The 20,362-nt window shown below is 43.9% G+C and overlaps 2 protein-coding genes across 2 annotated transcripts in view; one reads left to right on the top strand and one right to left on the bottom strand.

The window, feature by feature from the left end:
• Positions 1–15,599, bottom strand: part of LOC311240311 (proteasome activator complex subunit 3-like) — a 30,948-nt gene extending 15,349 nt beyond the window's left edge. The window contains exons 1-6 of the mRNA XM_084328884.1: positions 15,479–15,599; positions 14,748–14,780; positions 13,355–13,417; positions 10,611–10,715; positions 8,435–8,489; positions 6,615–6,730 (exon numbers count right to left, since the gene is read on the bottom strand). Of these exons, the coding sequence (XP_084185010.1) occupies positions 6,615–6,730; positions 8,435–8,489; positions 10,611–10,715; positions 13,355–13,417; positions 14,748–14,780; positions 15,479–15,523 (417 nt within the window). The 5' untranslated portion in view covers positions 15,524–15,599. The remainder of the gene's footprint in view (positions 1–6,614; positions 6,731–8,434; positions 8,490–10,610; positions 10,716–13,354; positions 13,418–14,747; positions 14,781–15,478) is intronic.
• Positions 15,600–18,923: 3,324 nt separating this feature from the next.
• LOC311240840 (apoptosis regulator BAX-like) overlaps positions 18,924–20,362 on the top strand; it is a 38,374-nt gene continuing 36,935 nt past the window's right edge. The window contains exon 1 of the mRNA XM_084329434.1: positions 18,924–19,064. Coding sequence (XP_084185560.1) covers positions 19,037–19,064 — 28 coding nt within the window. The 5' untranslated portion in view covers positions 18,924–19,036. The remainder of the gene's footprint in view (positions 19,065–20,362) is intronic.

The following is a 20,362-nucleotide window of genomic DNA, read 5'->3' as shown; positions in this document are numbered from 1 at the left end:
TCGGCTGTCCTAACTGGGGTGGGTAGTTCATTCCACCATTGTGGGGCAAGGACTGAGAATAGGCGACTTCTCTTTGATGACCCTCCCGGAGCTTGGATAGGAGTAGGTCTGAGGCGGCCAGAAGATGCAGAGCGTAGGGGTCTTGAGGGTGTGTAGTTAGAGACCATTGACCGGAGGTAGGCGGGAGCGGTTCCCTTTGCCGCACGGTATGCTAGGTCGAGGGCCTTGAAGCGGATTCGTGCAGCAATGGGGAGCCAGTGCAGGTCCCTAAGAAGTGGGGTGACATGGGCCGACTTCGGTAGGTTTGAGATCAGGCGGGCCGCTGCGTTCTGAATGAGTTGAAGAGGCTTAGTGGCAGTGGCCGGGAGACCAGCGAGCAGTGCATTGCAGTAGTCGAGGCGGGAGATGACTGTTGATTGGACGAGGAGTTGGGTGGCTTCTTTTGTCAGGAAGGGGCGTATCCTTCTGACGTTGCTCAGGAGGAATCGGCAGGTTCTGGTCGTCGCTGCGATGTGAGCAGAGAAGTTCAACTGGTCGTCGAGGACAACACCAAGGTTCTTGGCGGTCGGGGACGCAGTCACAGCTGCATTCTCGACTGTGATTGAAAGGTCGGTTAGGGGGGAGGATTTGGCCGGCAGGTGGAGCAATTCTGTTTTGCTTAGGTTCAGTTTGAGGTGGTTGGACGTCATCCAGGCTGAGATGTCGGACAGACAGGCCGAGATCCGCACAGAGACGTGGATATCTGAGGGAGGGAAGGAGAGGAAGAGTTGAGTATCGTCGGCATAACAATGGTAGGAGAAGCCATGAGACGTGATAATGTTACCCAGTGATTTAGTGTAGAGGGAGAAGAGAAGGGGTCCTAAAACCGAGCCCTGGGGGACACCCGTCCGCAGGGGGCGGGTGGCCGACAGGGTCCCTCTCCATGACACTTGGTAGGAGCGGTCATTGAGGTATGATGACAGCCATGTCAGCGCAGAGCCAGCCACTCCCATTCCTGCGAGGGCCGCAAGGAGGATCTGGTGGTTGACTGTGTCGAAGGCTGCAGATAGATCTAGGAGAATCAGGACAGAGGAGAGGCCTTTCGCTTTTGCTAAGTGAAGTGCCTCTGTGACCGCAATGAGGGCTGTCTCTGTGGAGTGACCAGTCCTGTGACCAGTGTGGAAGGGATCACGCAAGTGACATGCAGAAAGACATATTCCAGTTGTACTAAGACATGAAAAAATGCCTATGCATGTATGTGTGTGTATATATGTGTGTGTGTATACTGTATGTGTGTGGACTAATTCATAATATCTACTGTGCTATATTTAATTTAGTTTATATCCCATCTAATTTTATTCAACCTCTTATTTACAGTTGTACAGCCCTGGCCTATATTTTATTTCATAATTATATTATTCTATTGTGCTTAACTTGGCTAATATTTCATTTTACTCTTTATTGTATCATCTGTCTGTTCTGTTTCGTTAAGGGGCTCTGCTTGGCATCACCTACTGCACTCCCTCGCGTACGTGCACGCGTACTGAATAACATTCCACAAATATACCTTTAATACCAGTATTAGTCTGACCACACCCCTCATCAGCTTACCTTCATAAGCAGGTGTGTGGTCACCTGCTCTCCTCCTTCTCGCTTTCACCACAAGGAAGTGCCTTCGGTAGTACCCCACTTGACGTGTTGTTAGTTGAAAAGAGTTGTGACTGGTTTACATTGTGCTTAATCTTTTCTTCTCCCACTTTGTTGTATAAGAAAAGGTTTGGGTCATAATGTATTCCGCGGAGAGTAGACCCGCTAGACCTACTCTTCACCACCGGTTCTCCATTCCCGCCTCCGTCGTGCGCTTCGGTGCTGGGCTGTTGCCACTCTCGTGGTTGCCGACCCAGCTCGGGAGACTGCCGGTGGATAGTTTTCCTCACCGACGAGCCGAGGGTTCGGTGCCGTCGCTCCGGCGATGGCCTGATCTCGACTCTGGTTCCTCTGGTTCTGGGGAATCGCCCGTTGATGAACGGGGGATTGTTTTGGAGCCGGAGGATTTGCGACGCAAACTTTTCGCGTCTGCTCGCTCGCGTCGCAAGATGGTGGCGTGCAGACGCGAACGGCCTGGGTTTGGGGAGTTGCTGGAGACCAGCGAGGATGCGTCCGACTCTGGATTTCTGATGGAAACTGAGGACTTCATGGAAGAGGCGGACGGATTCTTGTATGATGGTCCCGTGGAGGAGAGTATCCCTCCTCCGGAGACCCCGGAGGGGGGAGAAATGGCTCCATGGGGCGCCTTGTTCGAGGATGTCGAGGAACCACCTTGGCCTCATCAGCAGGATGCCCTACTGTCGGCCGCATCGGATTGTGGCTCCTTGACCAGTCGCAGCCTGCTGTATGCGAGGGATGCGGGGTCGGTGGAGGAAGGTTCGCAGGGGGAACTGCAGGCCTTGTTTCCCGAGCTCATGGCGGTAGCCGCCACCGCAAACGGTGTGCCGCTGCCGCTGCCATTGCCTGCACCTGTCCCTGATGACCTCATAGGCCATCCCTGGCAGCGTCCCCCAGTGAGAGGGGTGGACGTTGTCTACCCATTTTTCCCATCGATGGGGGCCTATGTTCGTCGGGGTCAGGCGGTGTCCAACATCATGGGACTAACTCCCGCCTACGTACCAGTTACGCGGGTGTCGGGGTTAGTCAAAGGTATGGGGGAGGGCGTGCCTCGGCTTGACAATCCGATGGCCGCGCTCCTCTGTCCGGATATGGTGTGGGAACCCCTATGCAAGCCGGTCCTCCAGGGGAAGTCGGCTAGGCGATTGGCTTATTGGGGTGACCAGTCATTCATCGCTGGTACACAATCGCTGGCTGCGGCGTCTAACATCGCCCACCTGGCTAGATTTGTATCGGGGATAATGACGGGCGGCACGGATCTGAACGAGGTAAAATGCAATCAGATCACCCAGGCTGCGGGAGCTGTCCTGCACCTTTCCCAGGTGCTGGCCATAGCCATGGGGAAAGTGCGCGCCCTGGCCACCCTGGGCCAGCGTCACCTTTGGCTGGAGCAGGCCCGTGTGCCAGAGAAGAAGAGAGCCCCTCTTCTGACGGCCGCCCTCTCCGACGCTGGCCTGTTCGGGAAGGCCCTGCAATTGATGACCTCAACATGCAGAGAAATGGCAGAGGAGAGATCCATCCTCCAACCCCATTTTCCGCCTCCCGTCCTTGCCGGTGGGGGCAGAAGGCTTCCGCGACGTCGAGCTGTCTCCGTCGCCGCTACCACTGCCTCCGCCGCCGCTGCTGGCCCTGCCAAGAGGGCCAGGGGACGAAACGGCGCTTCGGCCACCGCCGGCCCATCCCAGACCGGAGGAGACGGTAGGGAACGTCGTGTCCAGCAGACTGTAACCTACCGTCCCTCCGGGGCTCCCCGGGGTGGCAAGACTCGAGCGGCGCGAGGTGGCAGACGCCGTTAGGAGTGACTTTTTCCCCTCTGTATCCCCTCTCCTACACCCTTCCCGGCCCCTCTATGATATTGTGCCTTACACTTTATTAGTATTTAATAAAAAAAGTTCCCCGACATAAGGGGGACTGTGTTTTGGCCGAACAAACTGTGTGTTTCTTCATACAAATCATATGGTGGGGTTGTGTATATATGAATCTACCCTGTTTACGTTGGGGGGTGAGTTGTGTTGTGTTACGAGGTTAAGCAAGGTCTGCAACTTACACTCGGTAATAGGTTCTATTTAGCTTGATGCTCCACATGCAATTAGAACTGGTGTTATCCATTGCTTTAACTAAGTATATGTGTTTTCACAATGCTGTGTTGTTAGTTGCAGTAATGCTCGTATGCACACTTTTCACGGCCTAGCCGTTACTCTCGTTCGGCGTTTTTTCCTATGTATGACATAGGCAACGGGTATGGGATTCACGCACAGGCGACTTGTGTTTTGTTGTAAAACCTTTTACACTTTTTGTGGGTAGCAGGCATTGTATTAGCTTGTGCTATGCATTGTTTTCTACCGGAGGTTTTTCAAGATGGCTACGGTTGTGTTTCTGTGTGTAGGGATAAAGGGTGTGTTTTCGGGAGGGGGTGTCGAATAAACCCCTCCTTTTTCCCACTTGATTGGTTTAGGGGATTTTTGATCTTTTCTGCTGAGCCAGTCAGGGCCAAGCCAGTGCTTGACAGGGGGGGGGGGGGGGGGGGGGGAAGGGGTATTCTACCGACTCCTGTTATGACAGGATCCGGTGGGTTTTCCCCGCCCGTTGTAGCGTTGTTGCTATGGCGACGCCTTCCATGAGCTGGTGTCTTAAAGATGTCGAGGTTGGGCGCAGGGCTTACAGGCCTGCTGCGCCCGGTTTATGTGTCAAACTTGAGTCTATTGGTCACGTGTCTCACAGTTTACATATCTTTTTTCTTGACCGTAGTCTCATGTGGGAAGGTGTTTCTGGGAGGGTCTGGTCTTACACTCTGATTAAAAGGAGTGACTGGATTAAAATCATGTGAAAAACAGGGTTTTTACTCCCAGCTGTGCAGTTGGGTCATACGGGTGATGCCTTTTCTTTATTTTTATAAAGAGTTGAATGTGTCTTGATGGATTGGAAATGAGGGTCCCTGATGGAAACAAGACTAACGTCTTTCTCAGGTCTGCCTCCCCTTATCCTATTGTGTGTATTCCTGTACTGCAGTCTGTTGGGTAAATTTTTTCATTCATGGAGTTGATTGCATCTCGCCCCTCTTGTCGTTTCCCTGGGCGTCTTGGGGATTCAATATGGTGGTCTATACCTGCCCATACCTGTACCTCCCCTCCCCCTGTGCTGCTATTACCCTGCCCATACCTGTACCTCCCCTCCCCCCGTGCTGCTATTACCCTCCCCTCCCCCATGCTGCTATGACGCCCACATTTCCCCAAGGGGATCAATAAAGTAATATCTTATCTTGTGTATGTATGTATGTATGTATGTATGTATGTATGTATGCATGTATGTATGCATGTATGTATGTATGCATGCATGCATGTATGTATGTATGTATGTATGTATGTATGTATGTATGTATGTATGTATGTATGTATGTATGTACCGTAAATCCTCTAATATTGGACGGGTCTTGTATTTACCTCAGCTGCAAAGAGCACCATGCCTTTATTAGAGAGAAGCTTATATAAGAGGCAGGCCTTAATTTCACAAACTGGCCAATTGTAATTGTAATTGTGATTGATTGATTTATTGATTTTATTTAGACATAAACATATACAGATCACATGAGTATTTGCTTTGTCAGGGTGAAACTGTGGTGGATTAATGTAATTCACACACTGAAGTTGGAACCGCTTATAGCTTGCGGGGTCCGGGGACGATTTAGCGTGTGGCACCTTCTGGCCCCGCCTGCCAACATCATATAAGATAGCGAACGTTAACCAACGTTTGCAAACGAAGCCAACGTCATCCAGCCGACACCACGGATGTGGCTATGACAACGTTCGCTAACGCTAATGCTAACGCGAGGGAAACGTTAATGTAGTCAGTGTAGAGAGAGGCAGCACTTAATTTGCATTGGCAAGAGTTTATCTCATTCTATATCTGCATGTATCAAACCCTCTGCCATTTGAGTACCATCCACTATTAAGAGGATTTACGGTATGTATGTATGTGTGTATGTATGTGTGTCAGGGTTTCCGTTCGAATTTTTTTTTGTCGGTCTCAGTGTCCGGTAGATTTCAATCTACCGGACAAATGGGATCAATTCCGGTCAGAGTTTATTGAGCTTAAAAACAATTGATAGGCAGGCTATATAAAGAATGACATCCTCAAGGCATGTAGATTTATAATATTTTAACTTAAAACTAGGCTACTTTTGCGTATACAGTCATTAATATATTCCAAATAAAATAAGTCCCTCGAGACTTCGTGCTGCTGCCGACTTGAGGTCTATGTGGGCAGTCTGCCCGACATTAATAAACAGCAGTCCGTTATAATCACATTTTTATGAGCTAACGAATTCCGTTATATTGGACATTTGTATTAATTATATCAAGCTAAGAACTGAGAAATTTGGCAGAGAGACGGCAACATTATCGTGGGTTTGCGTGATGACTATCTCCACCTCCCAACGACTTGGTGCTGGATTTGCGAGAGCATGCAGCTGCAGAGCCGCAGAGCAGCGGTGTTTTCAGGTCCGGTCTGGGGACCGCTCAGCAGCGCCACCCACCCAACAGCTGAATTGCCAATGGCTGAATTGGAGTATTGCACTGTGCGGGCACAGCTCTGTGGGCTCTGCAGCTGCATGCTCTCGCAAATCCAGCACCAAGCTCCCGCTGACACATCGTTGTCATTATTAGACCTGCTTGATGAAGCATCAATCAAACAAATGTAATGATTGTTTCGTTCATCGCATAGGCTATTTAATTTCAGCCTATTTTAATACAATTCAAATAATCAAATTGTGCTTAGAGGGAATTATTTTCACCGGACATTATGACCGGAGAGATTAAATATGTCGGACTTCAACAGATTTTGCCGTTCAAAAACCTGTAATTACCAAACACCGGAAACCCTGATGTATGTATGTATGTATGTATGTATGTATGTATGTATGTATGTATGTATGTATGTATGTATGTATGTATGTATGTATGTATAAGACTCACTGTGTTGCATTTCTCTATGAGTGTCCTGATCTCGGGCTTGACTCGCTCTATGAGGTCCACCAGCTTCCCGTTGCTTTTCATGATCCCCTCTGGCAACACCAGCAGTTTGGTTCCGCCTGGAACCATAGAAAGAGACGGTAGGGGAGGGGAAAACAAATACATATCACAAAAAAAGTAATTGAATTGAATTGAAAAGCACATTGCACTGAGAATGATGACGTCTCTGCACAAAATATTATATAGGAAACTTAAAACGTTACTAAACAACACATTCTTAAATCGCATCACAATTATGTCCCGTGAGCTGGGTTTGAAATGAGCAGCTGACACATTTAGTCTGTCTGGTAAGGTAGTCTAATTAGCAGGTGACGTTTTGAATCCACTGTAGCCACTGTGGCTAACTGGTGAGAGTGTTAAGCTTTAAAGGAACGTGCCAACTAGGGCTGTCTTAAATACTTCAAAGCTTCGTTCGATGGGCATGGGATTCGAATATGAAAATGAAATTCGAATATATAAATTTTTTGTTGTGCAAAATCAACTCTGCCTCTCTTTGTTAACTACAACAAGCAATGCTGTTTGTTATTTAAGATGAGATCGGACTCGGCACTGACAGATTTGTGTTCATTGTGCTGCTTTTATAAAGCCTCAAATGACGGCTTACAATATTTCATGGAAGCAAAGTGTTTAGTTTGACTAAGATTTAAAAAGGTTTCAACTTTACAGCACTGACAAAGTTGAACAAAGTTCAAAAAAAAAATTCGAAGGTCAGCCCTAGTGCCAACATTACGGTAAATGTGCTTACCGTCTTCTCCAGAGTCAGACAAGACACCAATTTCCTCTGTGCGTTCAGTGGAAAGCTATCCGGCTGCCATGTTAGCCTAGCTTAGCACAATGAATGGAAGCGGACAGTATCGGTAGCCTAGCTAGCTTAAACTAGTAGAGGTGTTCGTTGGCCAACGCCTAGGCTAACCGGGACCATCCGCTTCCAAATCAAAGTGTATCATCATAAATCTACAGTATTCAACTGGAACAAGTTACCAGAATAGGCTACATATAGTTTTAAATATATAGATAGATAGATAGATAGATAGATAGATAGATAGATAGATAGATAGATAGATAGATAGATAGATAGATAGATAGATAGATAGATAGATAGATAGATAGATAGATAGATAGATAGATAGATATAGTGATGTAAATGAGACTGATGTAATAAAGATGTAGTAAGTTGATGACTATTTTATGTATTATTATGCATTTATCCATTTTATGTCTTTTCTTTTTTTTTTTATTATGTTGATAATTTTCAGTTAGCCTGTCAGATATGAATGGCAATGTGAATGAATACAACCATTCATTGTATCTTTAATGTTGAATATACATTTTAGATGTCCTTTATGCTGTATGTTTTTTTCTCATACTAATTACATTCTCCATTTGTATTCCGCTTTATTATTTGTGTGCGAGGACCCCAGGAAGACTAGTGGTCATTCATTTGAAAGCCAATGGGGATCATAATAAAAAACATAAACATTCATTGTGCTAAGCTAGGCTAACGTACAGTCCGATATCTACAGAACGCACAGAAACCGGTATACAGTATAAACATTCATGGTGCTAAGCTAGGCTACCGTTCAGTAGCTATCAGACTGTGCATTCATCTAGCTTAGCACAATGCATGTTTATGTTTTATATATATGTTCTCGCCTCGCTCTGGAGAAGACAATAAGCGAATTTACCATAACGTTGGTCTGTTTCCTTTAAGCTGTTAACTGTCTGTTGGGGAGAAAATAGTGCTTTTCTTTATTTTCTTTTACCTTGGTGGTTCTCATCACTTTCTCCATCTTCCATTTTGCGTTTCTTGGCGTTCTGCTGTGGAGGTCCAACATAGCGAACACAGTAACGGTGTTATTGTCGGGACAACATCAACGCAACCACAGGAGGACAGGAAACGACCATAAACAAGGACTCCAAGAGAGGCATGTCACTAGAGGCTCCTGAGTGAGTGAATAAATAATAAACATGAACCAAGAAAAGAGTCTGGCTAATGGCTATGTTCACCATTTCCTTTTGCATTTACCAAACACTGTATGTTAGGGCTGCTCAATTATGTCAGAAATAATAAATCATGATTATTTTGATTGATATTGAAATCACAATTATTAAACACGATTACTCATTGATTTGAGAACAATGCATGCCATTTATTACACTATTTCTTTTTTCATTGAACAAATTGGTTGTGTTGCCTTGTTTTTGCCTGTATTTTATACTGATTCTATGTCATTTATGCATTGCTTTTCATTCTTGTATGAGAGGTGCTATACACTGTTGGTACAGAAATGTGTTTTGTGTCTGAACACACAATACTGCGAAAAACACAAGACAACCATGTTACAGCATAGTATACAGACAAGACATCAGAGAGACAATGTAATTAACCACTTCGTTCCCTCCCAACGAACGTTATTAATTTGATACTGTAGGTCCAAGGTTATTTCATATTGCACAGGCCTTTTATATTGCACTGTCCCGTGTAGGTTGTGACCACATTTCCATCCTACTTGAATGTGGCACAAATTCGTTTTGGAATTCTTTAGTGTTTTTTCAGTTTACCATCCGTTTTTCTTCTGTATATACTTTAGTAAATATGTAACTATATTAAGATGCAGCTTCCTGTATTTCTGTCATCACCATTGCCTTCAGAGATGTATCCGATGCAGTGGGAGTGAGCAAGTATTGTACTTGTACTTGTTACTAGGGATGCCCCGAGCGATCGGTATCGGCCGATATTCAGTATAAATATGAGATCGGTGAATTCCGATAATGCTTTATTTTCGCCGATCGTGAAAACCGATCAAAAAACATGATCCAATTCTTAGCAGAGATCTCACTCGCTGACTTCTCTCTCAGACACACAGAGCTGCAGCGCACTGCTCCTCCTCCTCTGCCCCTCCCGCACCCGTGTCAACAAATGCTCTGGCAATAGTCTGCTCTAGTGCATGCGACCTCTGTGAGCTAACGTTAGCTACCTAGCTATCGTTACTGTTTAAACAAAATTACCCAGTCAACTATTCACTTTTAGTTTAATACATGAGGCATTATCTAACGGTATCTAGCCGGCTAGCTACTGATAGCTCCTGATATCAACAAATGCTCCAGCAATAGTCTAGTAGTGCATGATACCTCCGTTAGCTCACGTTAGCTCACTGTTCAAAACTAAATGCCCCATTAAACTAAATAGTTCACTGAGGCGTTGTCTTAACGTTATCTAGCCGGCTAGCAGTAGCTACAGATAGCTCCTGATATCAATGTCTTATAACATTGATTCGATGCATATTCAAGCCCCTGGCTTGCATCGCAGTGAGGGAGTAGGGTATATCTGCAGAGCCGCAGCTATACCCTGCTGAGGGCATGCTGAATGTGATTTGACCAAAGCAGAGTATACACACAGACAGTGGAGATAGCGAGCATTTTGACTTGTTGCGTGGTGGCGATGTCTAGCAGATAATACAACTACAAGTATAATTATATAATATATATATTTTATTAAAAAAGTATATATATATATATATTATTTTTTTTATAAAACCAAAAACGATCGGTATCGGCCGATATGGCTCATAGACGATCGGTATCGGTGGCAAAAAACGTGATCGGGGCATCCCTACTTGTTACATGTGGCAAAATAAAATAATATTGAAATATTGAAATCACGTCTCACAGCAAGAAGGTCCTGGGTTCGATTCCCGCTTGGGGACCAGGTTGCCGCGTTGCAAGGTACCCAGGTGGGGTATCTCCCGGGCCTTTCTGTGTGGAGTTTGCATGTTCTCCCCCCGTGCTCTCAAGGGTTTCCCCTCCCAATAAGATAAATTAAACCCAATGGAAAAACATGCAGAACAGATCGCTAACACTGACGAAGATGGACAGTCTGCTCCCGGCTAAGACCAACATCTTAAAGACTCGGGGGTAGACCAGGCTAACATAACTTACCGCATCCAGACCATCGTGGCTGTTTGTGAAGAGAACAGGCTCTGGGACTTTGAAGTTGATCTCCGAGTGGATCTCCTTCAGGTCAACCACGTTCAGAATGGGCTCCTGGTGAGAGAGGGCGTCAAGGAACAGGGTGTGCTTATAGCAGCAGAGACAGTCTACACATAATGAGATGGATCACTGATGCAGCCGGGGTCTACCAGAGTTCATTCTGGAGCCTCTGAGCCACGGCGAATATGGGTTATACTGTACACACACGATGGATCAATACATTTATCGATTTTTTCAAATGGCGATCGGAAATTGGAATAAACCATTTGGATACCATCTGACCTCAGGTAAGGAATCTATGTTATCAGTGTTGGGATAATCAGACTCGTTTTCACGGATATATAAGCGTTTATGTGATATGTGATATGGCTGTTTTGACTGTAAAAGCCATGAGGAAATAAGAACAGCGATTAACAGCGCACGGCACGAGCGTGCGTGCGCACACATATACTATCGATCATATAGCGTTTATTTGAAAACAATTCATAAATAGGCAGACAAATGACAACCTTCTGGAATATTCCAGTAAAAGGCGATTATCATAGGCATGGGTTGTTTTCCCCCGGAAAACAGGTGATTTTCAAAATGCTATCAAGATAAGATATTCCTTTATTGATCCCCTTGGGGAAATTCAGGCATCATAGCAGCGAGGGGGGGGGGGGGGGGGGGAGGTACAGGTAGTAACAACAACACAGGCAGTGTAAACAATTAGGTCAATATGGTCTATATAATTTACTATCTAACTAGCTGGAAAAAAAAATATTCACATTATTCAGTGTCACATAAGGTGCAGTATGCATAAGGTAGTGTTATAATTTACTATCTACTGAATATACAATATTCACAGTATCCACTGAAATATACATTATTCACAGTATTCACATCAAACGGAAATGAAGCGATAAAAATACAATCTGCCTTGCCAATGTTGACTGGAAAATGAGTCTTTGATAAGCGACGGGCAGATTAGACACATAGCCATAATTTAAAAACATAGATTAGGCGATATTAACGTCAACATTGGCCGTGGATGGTGGCATTCAACGGGGTAAAAAGGAAAACACGGCAGGCACTGAAACGGCAATAACATTGTCAAGGTTAGGGGTTCCATTCCCTGCGTAGGTCAATGGGTAGAGCATGGTACTAAGACCAATGTGTGGGTCCGTTTCCATTAATGCCACCCTTACCAAAAATGTATGCATTCATTGTGCTTATTAGGTGCTCTGAATAAAACGTATCAAATAAATTGCATAGACATGACAGCCACAGATTGTCTAAAAGGGTAAGAGCAGGATTGTGTAACATTATAACAACAACAATGGTCCTCTCTGTACCAAAGAAGACAATCACACATGTTGATTTTTATCCTTAAGTCATTGCTAGGTAAGCTGCCCTTATATATCTCCAGACTTCTGTCCTTTTATACTTGCTTTTTTTAATACCAGACGAGCAGCAAATGGGATGCTTTTAAATGTTCCTTTGATGCAGTCAGAGCTTGGTAAAGCTGCATTCTCCCACTATGCTCCCTTTTTATGGAATACGCTGCAAGTGAAACTTTGTCTATAGAGGCACTTCCTACTGTGAATGCTTTTAAAGGTATGCCTACGATTAGCCCTTCATGAAACATGCAACTGTTTTACCTGATGCTATTGCTGATCTGATTATGCTTCTTGCCACTGCACAAATGGCCTTTTTTTTTTTTGTATTTTATTTTTTTATTATTTTTTAAACAAACATATAAACAAACATGACAACACACGATAAGATATACAAGCATTAATTGTCAGGGCACATCCAATGAGATCACATTTTAGTTAGTTGTCTTATATAAGATATACCCATAATACCTGTTATCTAAAAAAAACCTACACACATATGCTCCAGCTCGAACCCCCCCCTCCCGGACCCCACCTTGAGAAGTACCTCCACTATCCCTCGCACCTAACCTGACACTACCATTATAAGCTAGCTTTTATTCTCTCCACCACTTCTAACCACATTGACATTTTGGATTCATTGAGACCCAGAATTCTTGCTGTAGATATTTCATGGTAAATTACATCGAGATATGTAAGAAACCAAACTTTACGGCACATTTTTTCCGGTTGAAACCAGCGTGATGCGATCAGCTTTTTGGCTACTGTGATACCCGATAAAACCAATCTCTTTAGCTGTGGATTCACTGCAAACTCAAAAACATCATTCAATAATAATACCGAGGGGTGTACAGGTATATTCCAAGATACGAGTTTTGATATTTGTTGAGTCACATCTTTCCAGAATGCCTTAACTGGTGAGCAGTCCCAATACATGTGCATAAATGTCCCTTCTTCCCCATTTGCACATTGGGTGCATTTGGAATCTTGTTTAAGCCCCATTCGGCACAGTCTTATAGGAGTCAAGTATGTCCTGTGAATTCCACAAATGGCCTTCTGTATTTATATTTGAATTGTATGTTTAATGCCCTGTTTTATGTTGAAACTTGTTGTGTGCCGTGTTGGTCAGGACTCCCTGGAAGAAGAGATCTTGTATCTCAATGGGACATTCCTGGATAAATAAAGGATATAAAAAAACAACAACAACCAAGTATAAAATGCGATCAAAGTGCTCCTTGAGAAGTCACGTGTGATGTCCCACTGGCTCAGTACGACTTATTAAACTGGGCCACAGTGCGAGCATCACAATCCTCTCACCTTCAGAAAGCTGTCCAACTCCAGCAGCTTCTTGGGGAAGAAGCTGGCGACCAGGTGCTCAGCCTGGAGGACAACACAAGAGAGATGGTCAAGTTATCACTGGGCTGTGTTCTTAACCAGGTGCTCAGCCTGGACAAAACAAGAGAGGTGGTCAAGTTATCACTGGGCTGTGTTCTTAACCAGGTGCTCAGCCTGGACAAAACAAGAGAGGTGGTCAAGTTATCACTGGGCTGTGTTCTTAACCAGGTGCTCAGCCTGGACACAACAAGAGAGATGGTCAAGTTAGCACTGGGCTGTGTTCTTAACCTGCTAAATCAAGGCACATGACACTTGAGTGACCGTATGATGCTACAGTTATAGATAAACACCAGAAAAATGACACTTGAGTGACGGTATGATGCTACAGTTATAGATAACCACCAGAAAAATTACACTTGAGTGACGGTATGATGCTACAGTTATAGGTAACCACTAGGCACATGACAGTAGCTACAGTTGCTGCCTGGTTACGTTCATTCATTCAATCTTTATTTAATCTTGAAAGAACATTGAGAGCAGGCTCTCATTTACAATGTCGTCGAGAGGTACAATACATGATACAGAAACAGAAAAGTTCATCAATTAAACCATTTAAATGAATCAAAACAACTACAGACTGGGATGAAATGGTTGGCCATTATAGATGTAACCCCTTCACTACCACTCTACCAAATGGTTAACCCTTTCACTGCGACAATACAGAAGGTTAACCCTTTCACAGCCACACTACAGACGGTTAACAGTCTGTAGTGTGGTAGTGGAAGGTTAACCTTATGTAGTGTGGTAGTGAAAGGTTAACCTTCTGTAGTGTGGTAGTGAAAGGTTAACCTTCTGTAGTGTGGTAGTGAAAGGTTAACCCTCTATAGTGTGCTAGTGAAAGGGTAACAGTCTGTAGTGTGGTAGTGAAAGGGTTAACCTTCTGTAGTGTGGTAGTGAAAGGTTAACCGTCTGTAGTGTGGTAGTGAAAGGGTTAGCCTTCTGTAGTGTGGTAGTGAAAGGTTAACCGTCTGTAGTGTGGTAGTGAAAGGGTAACTGTCTGTAGTGTGGTAGTGAAAGGGTTAACCTTCTGTAGTGTGGTAGTGAAAGGGTTAGCCTTCTGTAGTGTGGTAGTGAAAGGTTAACCGTCTGTAGTGTGGTAGTGAAAGGTTAACCGTCTGTAGTGTGGTAGTGAAAGGGTTAACCTTCTGTAGTGTGGTAGTGAAAGGTTAACCGTCTGTAGTGTGGTAGTGAAAGGTTAACCGTCTGTAGTGTGGTAGTGAAAGGTTAACCGTCTGTAATGTGGTAGTTAAAGCCAAGGGTTAGCCTTCTGTAGTGTGGTAGTGAAAGAGTTAAGGTTATAGTGACACACACTCACCTCTTTGGTGATCTGTTCCCTGAACGCATCCACCTGAGAGAAGATCACACAGCAGAGAGGCTTGATCCAGTTTTCCAGCAGTAACTGAACATCACAACTCTCTGATCACACTGCCACCCCTCCCCTCCCTCATGACAACCTCTGGAGCGCACAAGCTCAGCTGACGGTCAAAAAGTAATAATAATAAATACTAATAGTAATAGAAATAAACTATTTGTATAGCACCCTTCATACACGAATTGCAGCCCAAAGTGGCAGTAATAGTAGACAGGCATAATAACATTAGCATAACTTTCGCCGAATAAAAGCATGCAAAAAATAAGTCTTAACGTTAAGAGACATAATGAGCAAAGAACAACAACATCACTCAGTTATCATCAGACTAGTATCAGGAGAACAGATCGATTGCTACACGAGGCCAGACACTGGTGGTGATCAACTGGTGATGTGCTTTAGTTATCGATCCCTACGAGGTCCGGCTGTCAGTGCATGAGGTGGACACTAATAATAATAATAATAATGATAATAATAATAAATAATAATCAACATCAATCCCATCCAACAAAGAGCGTTGTATAAACAGTGAGTGAAGTGCACTACAGTCAGCTGGCTGCAGACTGCATCCAGGCCTCGCATCGTTGTTATTATCATTGAGATATAGGAGCAACAGCTTTATATATCATCACCTGGCTGTATCCATAATAAAGTGGATCCATAAACACTCTTATTACCTTCGTCTTGAGCGCATTGTCTACCTTCAGGAGGTTGGTTGACATGGTTTAAAACTAGTCAGTCTACAGAGACTATGCGGAGGAAGTGAAGCTTTGAAATGCTGCGTGTGTGACGCGCTCAACGTGCGACGCGCGGAAAGCCCCACGTGGACCGGGTGCGGGTGGCGTGATTTTTATTCGTAGCCGCAGTTTGCGGAGACGCTCTCTGATTGGCCACTGACGTTTCTGGTCATGTGACATGTGCGCCCAATCGCGTGACGAGCTGTGTCTTTGCCCATTTCCGCATCGAACAGCCTGCAAAGTACCTAACGCCAGTTTATCACTGGTTAAGCTTAGGCGACTCTTTCGAAGTTGGTTAAGGTTAGAGTTTGTCTTAGAGCATGGCGATAGAACACCAGCCCTGATTCCAAACTCTAAGCTTAACCAGTGATATAACTAGGCGTTGGGTAGTTTGCCGCTGTTAGACCCGGAAATGGGCAAAGACACAGCTCGTCACGCGATTGGCCGCACATGTCACATGACCAGAAACGTCAGTGGCCAATCAGAGAGCGTATCCGCAAACTGCGGCTACGAAAAAGAATCACGCGGGGGGCGGGCGGCCAGCGGCTAAAGTGCACGCATGGTCGGCAAATTTAGACTCGAGGAAGAACAAATCCAGTGCACCTACTCTTCAGCTCTAAGGTTGACAGTCATTTTTGCACTTAGGTGCAAATAATTATTACACTTTGGGTACTGTTGCTAAATCGATCACTTGTTATAAAAAAAAAAAAAAGTGCAACGGTTTATTGAGAAGGGAAAAGTTGCGACAACGACCACTAACTAGATGTTTATCAAGTATTCTTGGGCTCTACGTGCTCGAGCATGTAAGGATTGTCACGTCATGACGTCAAACTACCACTGACCAGCGTGCTATAACAAGGAGCCTATACAATAAAGGAAGGGTCATGACGTCAGAATTTGCCAGACTGATTGAATTGATTGATTGAAAATGTTATTAACAGATTGAAGAATGGGTACAATACAGTACGGCTCAATACACATAATTGTTAAGGGGATGCAGACCAGAGAAAGACTTTCGTCTTGTTTACATCAGGGTCCCCCATTTTCATATATGACATACATCATGACATACAGATACTGTACTGTTACATCTATACATTTATGACATACCAGATTTACAAATACAGTACTGTTTGGAGGAGGTTGGTAGGTGGAGGGGGGGCAAACTACTTTATGTGCCAGTTCTATGGAAGCCTGTAATTAAAATTCAAAATATACCAGAGCTATTTGAGGACATCAACCAATATATCAAACGTTAGCTAGTGGTTCTGACATCCGAGGTAATAACCTGTTTAAATGATGGGTCATAATAAATGAGGAGACGGCTGATCCCATTCAACTCAATCGGTCGAACTGAACGTTTTCCACACTTGGCGCCATTATTATGCGTCCACGGCACGCGCTACACAGTGGTGCATGCGTTGACCCTTCCTTCTTTTATAGTTGCATAAAAGTTGCATGCTGTAAAGGAATGTGAATCACTACCCACTTTCAAAACCACTCTCAAAGAACACCTACGGAAGACTGCAATTCGAAACTGGCCCCTGTAAATGTCCTAACACAACCCCCTCCAATGTACAGTAAATTACCTAACCCAAGAATACACGAGAGCCTCTTCTTGGAACCAAGTATGGTTTCGTCGATATTCCAATGTACAGTTACCACCCCCCCCCCCCCCCCCCGCCGCCTACCCAACCCCCCCACCCCACCCACCCAACCACCTGCAATGTACAGTTCCCCCCCCCCGCCTACCCATCCCCCCCACCCCACCCACCCAACCACCTCCAATGTACAGTTTATTCGTCAAATGTATATACTCTCTTTTTTAGACTCTTCTTGTATCACAAACAGTACTGTATTTGTAAATCTGGTATGTCATAAATGTATAGATGTAGCAGTACTGTCTTATCTGTATGTCATGTATGTCATATATGTTATGATGAATTGAACATGGGGGACCCTGATGTAAACAGACCGACGGCTTCTCAGTTACAGTGGGTGACAATATTGTCACAAGGAAAGAAGATATTACCTACCTGGGTTCCATCCTAGAGGCAAATCTTTCCTGTGACAAAATGGCATCCAATGTAATAAAAAAAGTCAACCAACGAACTCGATTCTTGTACCGGATCTCCTCACTGGTAAACAAGAATACCCTGAAGACTCTGGCAGGAGCACTCATTCAAGGGTACTATGACTATGCTTGCACCTCATGGTACCAAAGCACCTCAAAGGCGCTAAAAAAAAAATTACAAACATCTCAAAACAAACTGGTCAGACTACTGCTTGACCTTACTCCTAAAACCCACCTCACCCCTGCCCACTTTGACAACCTAGGATGGCTTAGAGTAGACGACAGAGTACAGCAACTTGCAATGGGCCTGGTCTACAAGATACACTACACGACCAAGGTACCCATGTACATGTCAAAATACTTCCCAAAGGTCAGTGAATACCACGATCACAACACCAGAGGGAGCTCCACAAATCATGTTAAACCCAGATTCGGCTCAAACAAGGGACTAAACACATTTCGCAATTATGCCACATCAATGTGGAACGCCCTACCCAAAGCTGTAAAGGAATGTGAATCACTACCCACTTTCAAAAACACTCTTAAAAAACACCTACGGGAGACTGCAATTCGAAACTGGCCCCTGTAAATGTCCTAACACAACCCCCTCCAATGTGCAGTAAATTACCAAGTATGGTCTTGTCAATATTCCAATGTACAGTTTTGTTTGTACAGTTGTACAGTGTCCCCCACCCACCCCTCCTACCCAACCCCCCCCCCCCCCACACTCCTACACACACCCCCCCCCCACCCAACACCCCCCCCCCCCCCACCCCCACCTACCCAATCCAATGTACAGTTTCTACGTCAAATGTATACTTTTTTTTTTTCTGGACTCTTTTTGTATCACAAACAGTACTGTATTTGCAAATCTGGTATGTCATAAATGTATAGATGTAGCAGTACTGTCTATCTGTATGTCATGTACGTCATTACGATGAATTGAAAATGGGGGACCCTGATGTAAACAAAACAAGACGAAAGTCTTTCTCTGGTCTGCATCCCCTTAACAATTGTGTGTATTGAGCCGTACTGTATTGTACCCATTCTGCAATCTGTTAATAAAGTGTTCAATCAATCAATCAATCAATCAATCAATCAATCAATCAATCAATCAATCAATCAATCAATCAATCAATTAATCACCCTTCCTTCGAGTTGCTTCCTTCCTTTAAAGTTGCATTGGTTCTGACGTTTTGACCCTTCCTTCTTTTATGGTTTCCTTGTCCCATTTCCTGCAGCTGCGGCCATCTAGTGGCTGCTTCCTGCTGCTGCAGGCTGTTGCAGTTTCAACCTCAGTCGCTGGTTCCTCATCGAAAGCGTTCACTTCTCTCAGGAAGAGCTGCAGGGTCAAAGTCTCCTGAAAGTTGTTAACGTCTCAAGTTGAAAGGTTTTATATGTATTTGATTTCTTATTAACGTAACATGGCGTGTGAAGGGAACGGAATATCAGGTAAATTAACATGCATCCCCTTAACAGTTGTGTGTATTGAGCCGTAGTACTGTATTGTACCCATTGGAAACAATGGGACATAATAAAGTTTTCATTCATTCATCATTTAGATTAGATTATAATATTAAACTTTATTGTCATTGCACAGGATACAACTTTACAAGCACAGAGTACAACGAAGTGTAGCATCTAACCATAGTTCAAAGGAGCAGGAAAGTGCATTGTAATGTAGACTAGCCTACATGTAACACATGTGTATCGAATGTGGACGATATGGAAAAGCTAATGTATACAGTATTAACAGTATTGATGTACAGTACAGCTCCTTTTTACATATCTGTAGATACTGGCCTTTATCTATATCTGACCTGTACATATCCCTGACCTACTCGTACTAGTTACTCTGCTGGCCAGTATGACTTACTACCATAGTGTCTTTATCACTGAAAATAATATAATAGTATTAATACTACAACTACAACCTGTACATACATCTGATTAGCACTATTACTCAGTAGTACTCATTCATGTATTTTATAACCAGTTTAATTACCTGTACATTGTATATTACTGTTGCACTTTACTGTAACATTTGCACTCTGGTTGGATGGCAAACTTATTTTCGTTGTACTGTACTTGTTGTGTTGTATGATGATGACAATACATTTTAATCGAATCTAAAATAAACAGAGTGAGTACTGAGTAGCAATAAACACTATAGACAGTAGTATAAATATGAATACACTATTGATAATATATAACACATATGAGAGAATATGGAAGATTAGAAGAGCTGGGTTTTAAACAGTATTCAGTATTGTAGTATAGTGAGTCTAAACACTTTAGACTGTGGTATTAAATCTGAATACATATACATTATAGAAGATATAGCCTGTGTGTAGACAGTGTCATTCATATTATGAGTAGGACTAACTATGAATGAATAGGTTGGATATAAGTAGTATACATTAAAGTAGATATGAATACAGTATATGACAGATGTAGACATTATAGGCAGTAGATACATAATGGATATGAGTATAATCAACACAGTTCAGTCTCTGGAGTAAGTTGAGTGGGGGTTAGCCCCTTTCGTGACTGTGATGCAAGTATCACAGAGACATTTCAAAGGTACTCACAGTTGCATGAGGGTTTCGAACAGACAAACGTTAGGGTTTGAAAGCTTGGCGTTGCTAATAAACATTTAAAATAATGTTTATAAACTGGTCAACGCTGTTCAAAGCGGCTTTAGCTGCCTGATGCAGGCACCCAATGCCGCCAATAAAGCTGTGTTGACC

This window comes from Notolepis coatsorum (genome assembly GCF_963971535.1).
Source record: "Notolepis coatsorum genome assembly, chromosome: 14".
NCBI classification, from domain to species: domain Eukaryota; kingdom Metazoa; phylum Chordata; class Actinopteri; order Aulopiformes; family Paralepididae; genus Notolepis; species Notolepis coatsorum.
This window is presented reverse-complemented; position numbering and strand designations above follow the sequence as displayed.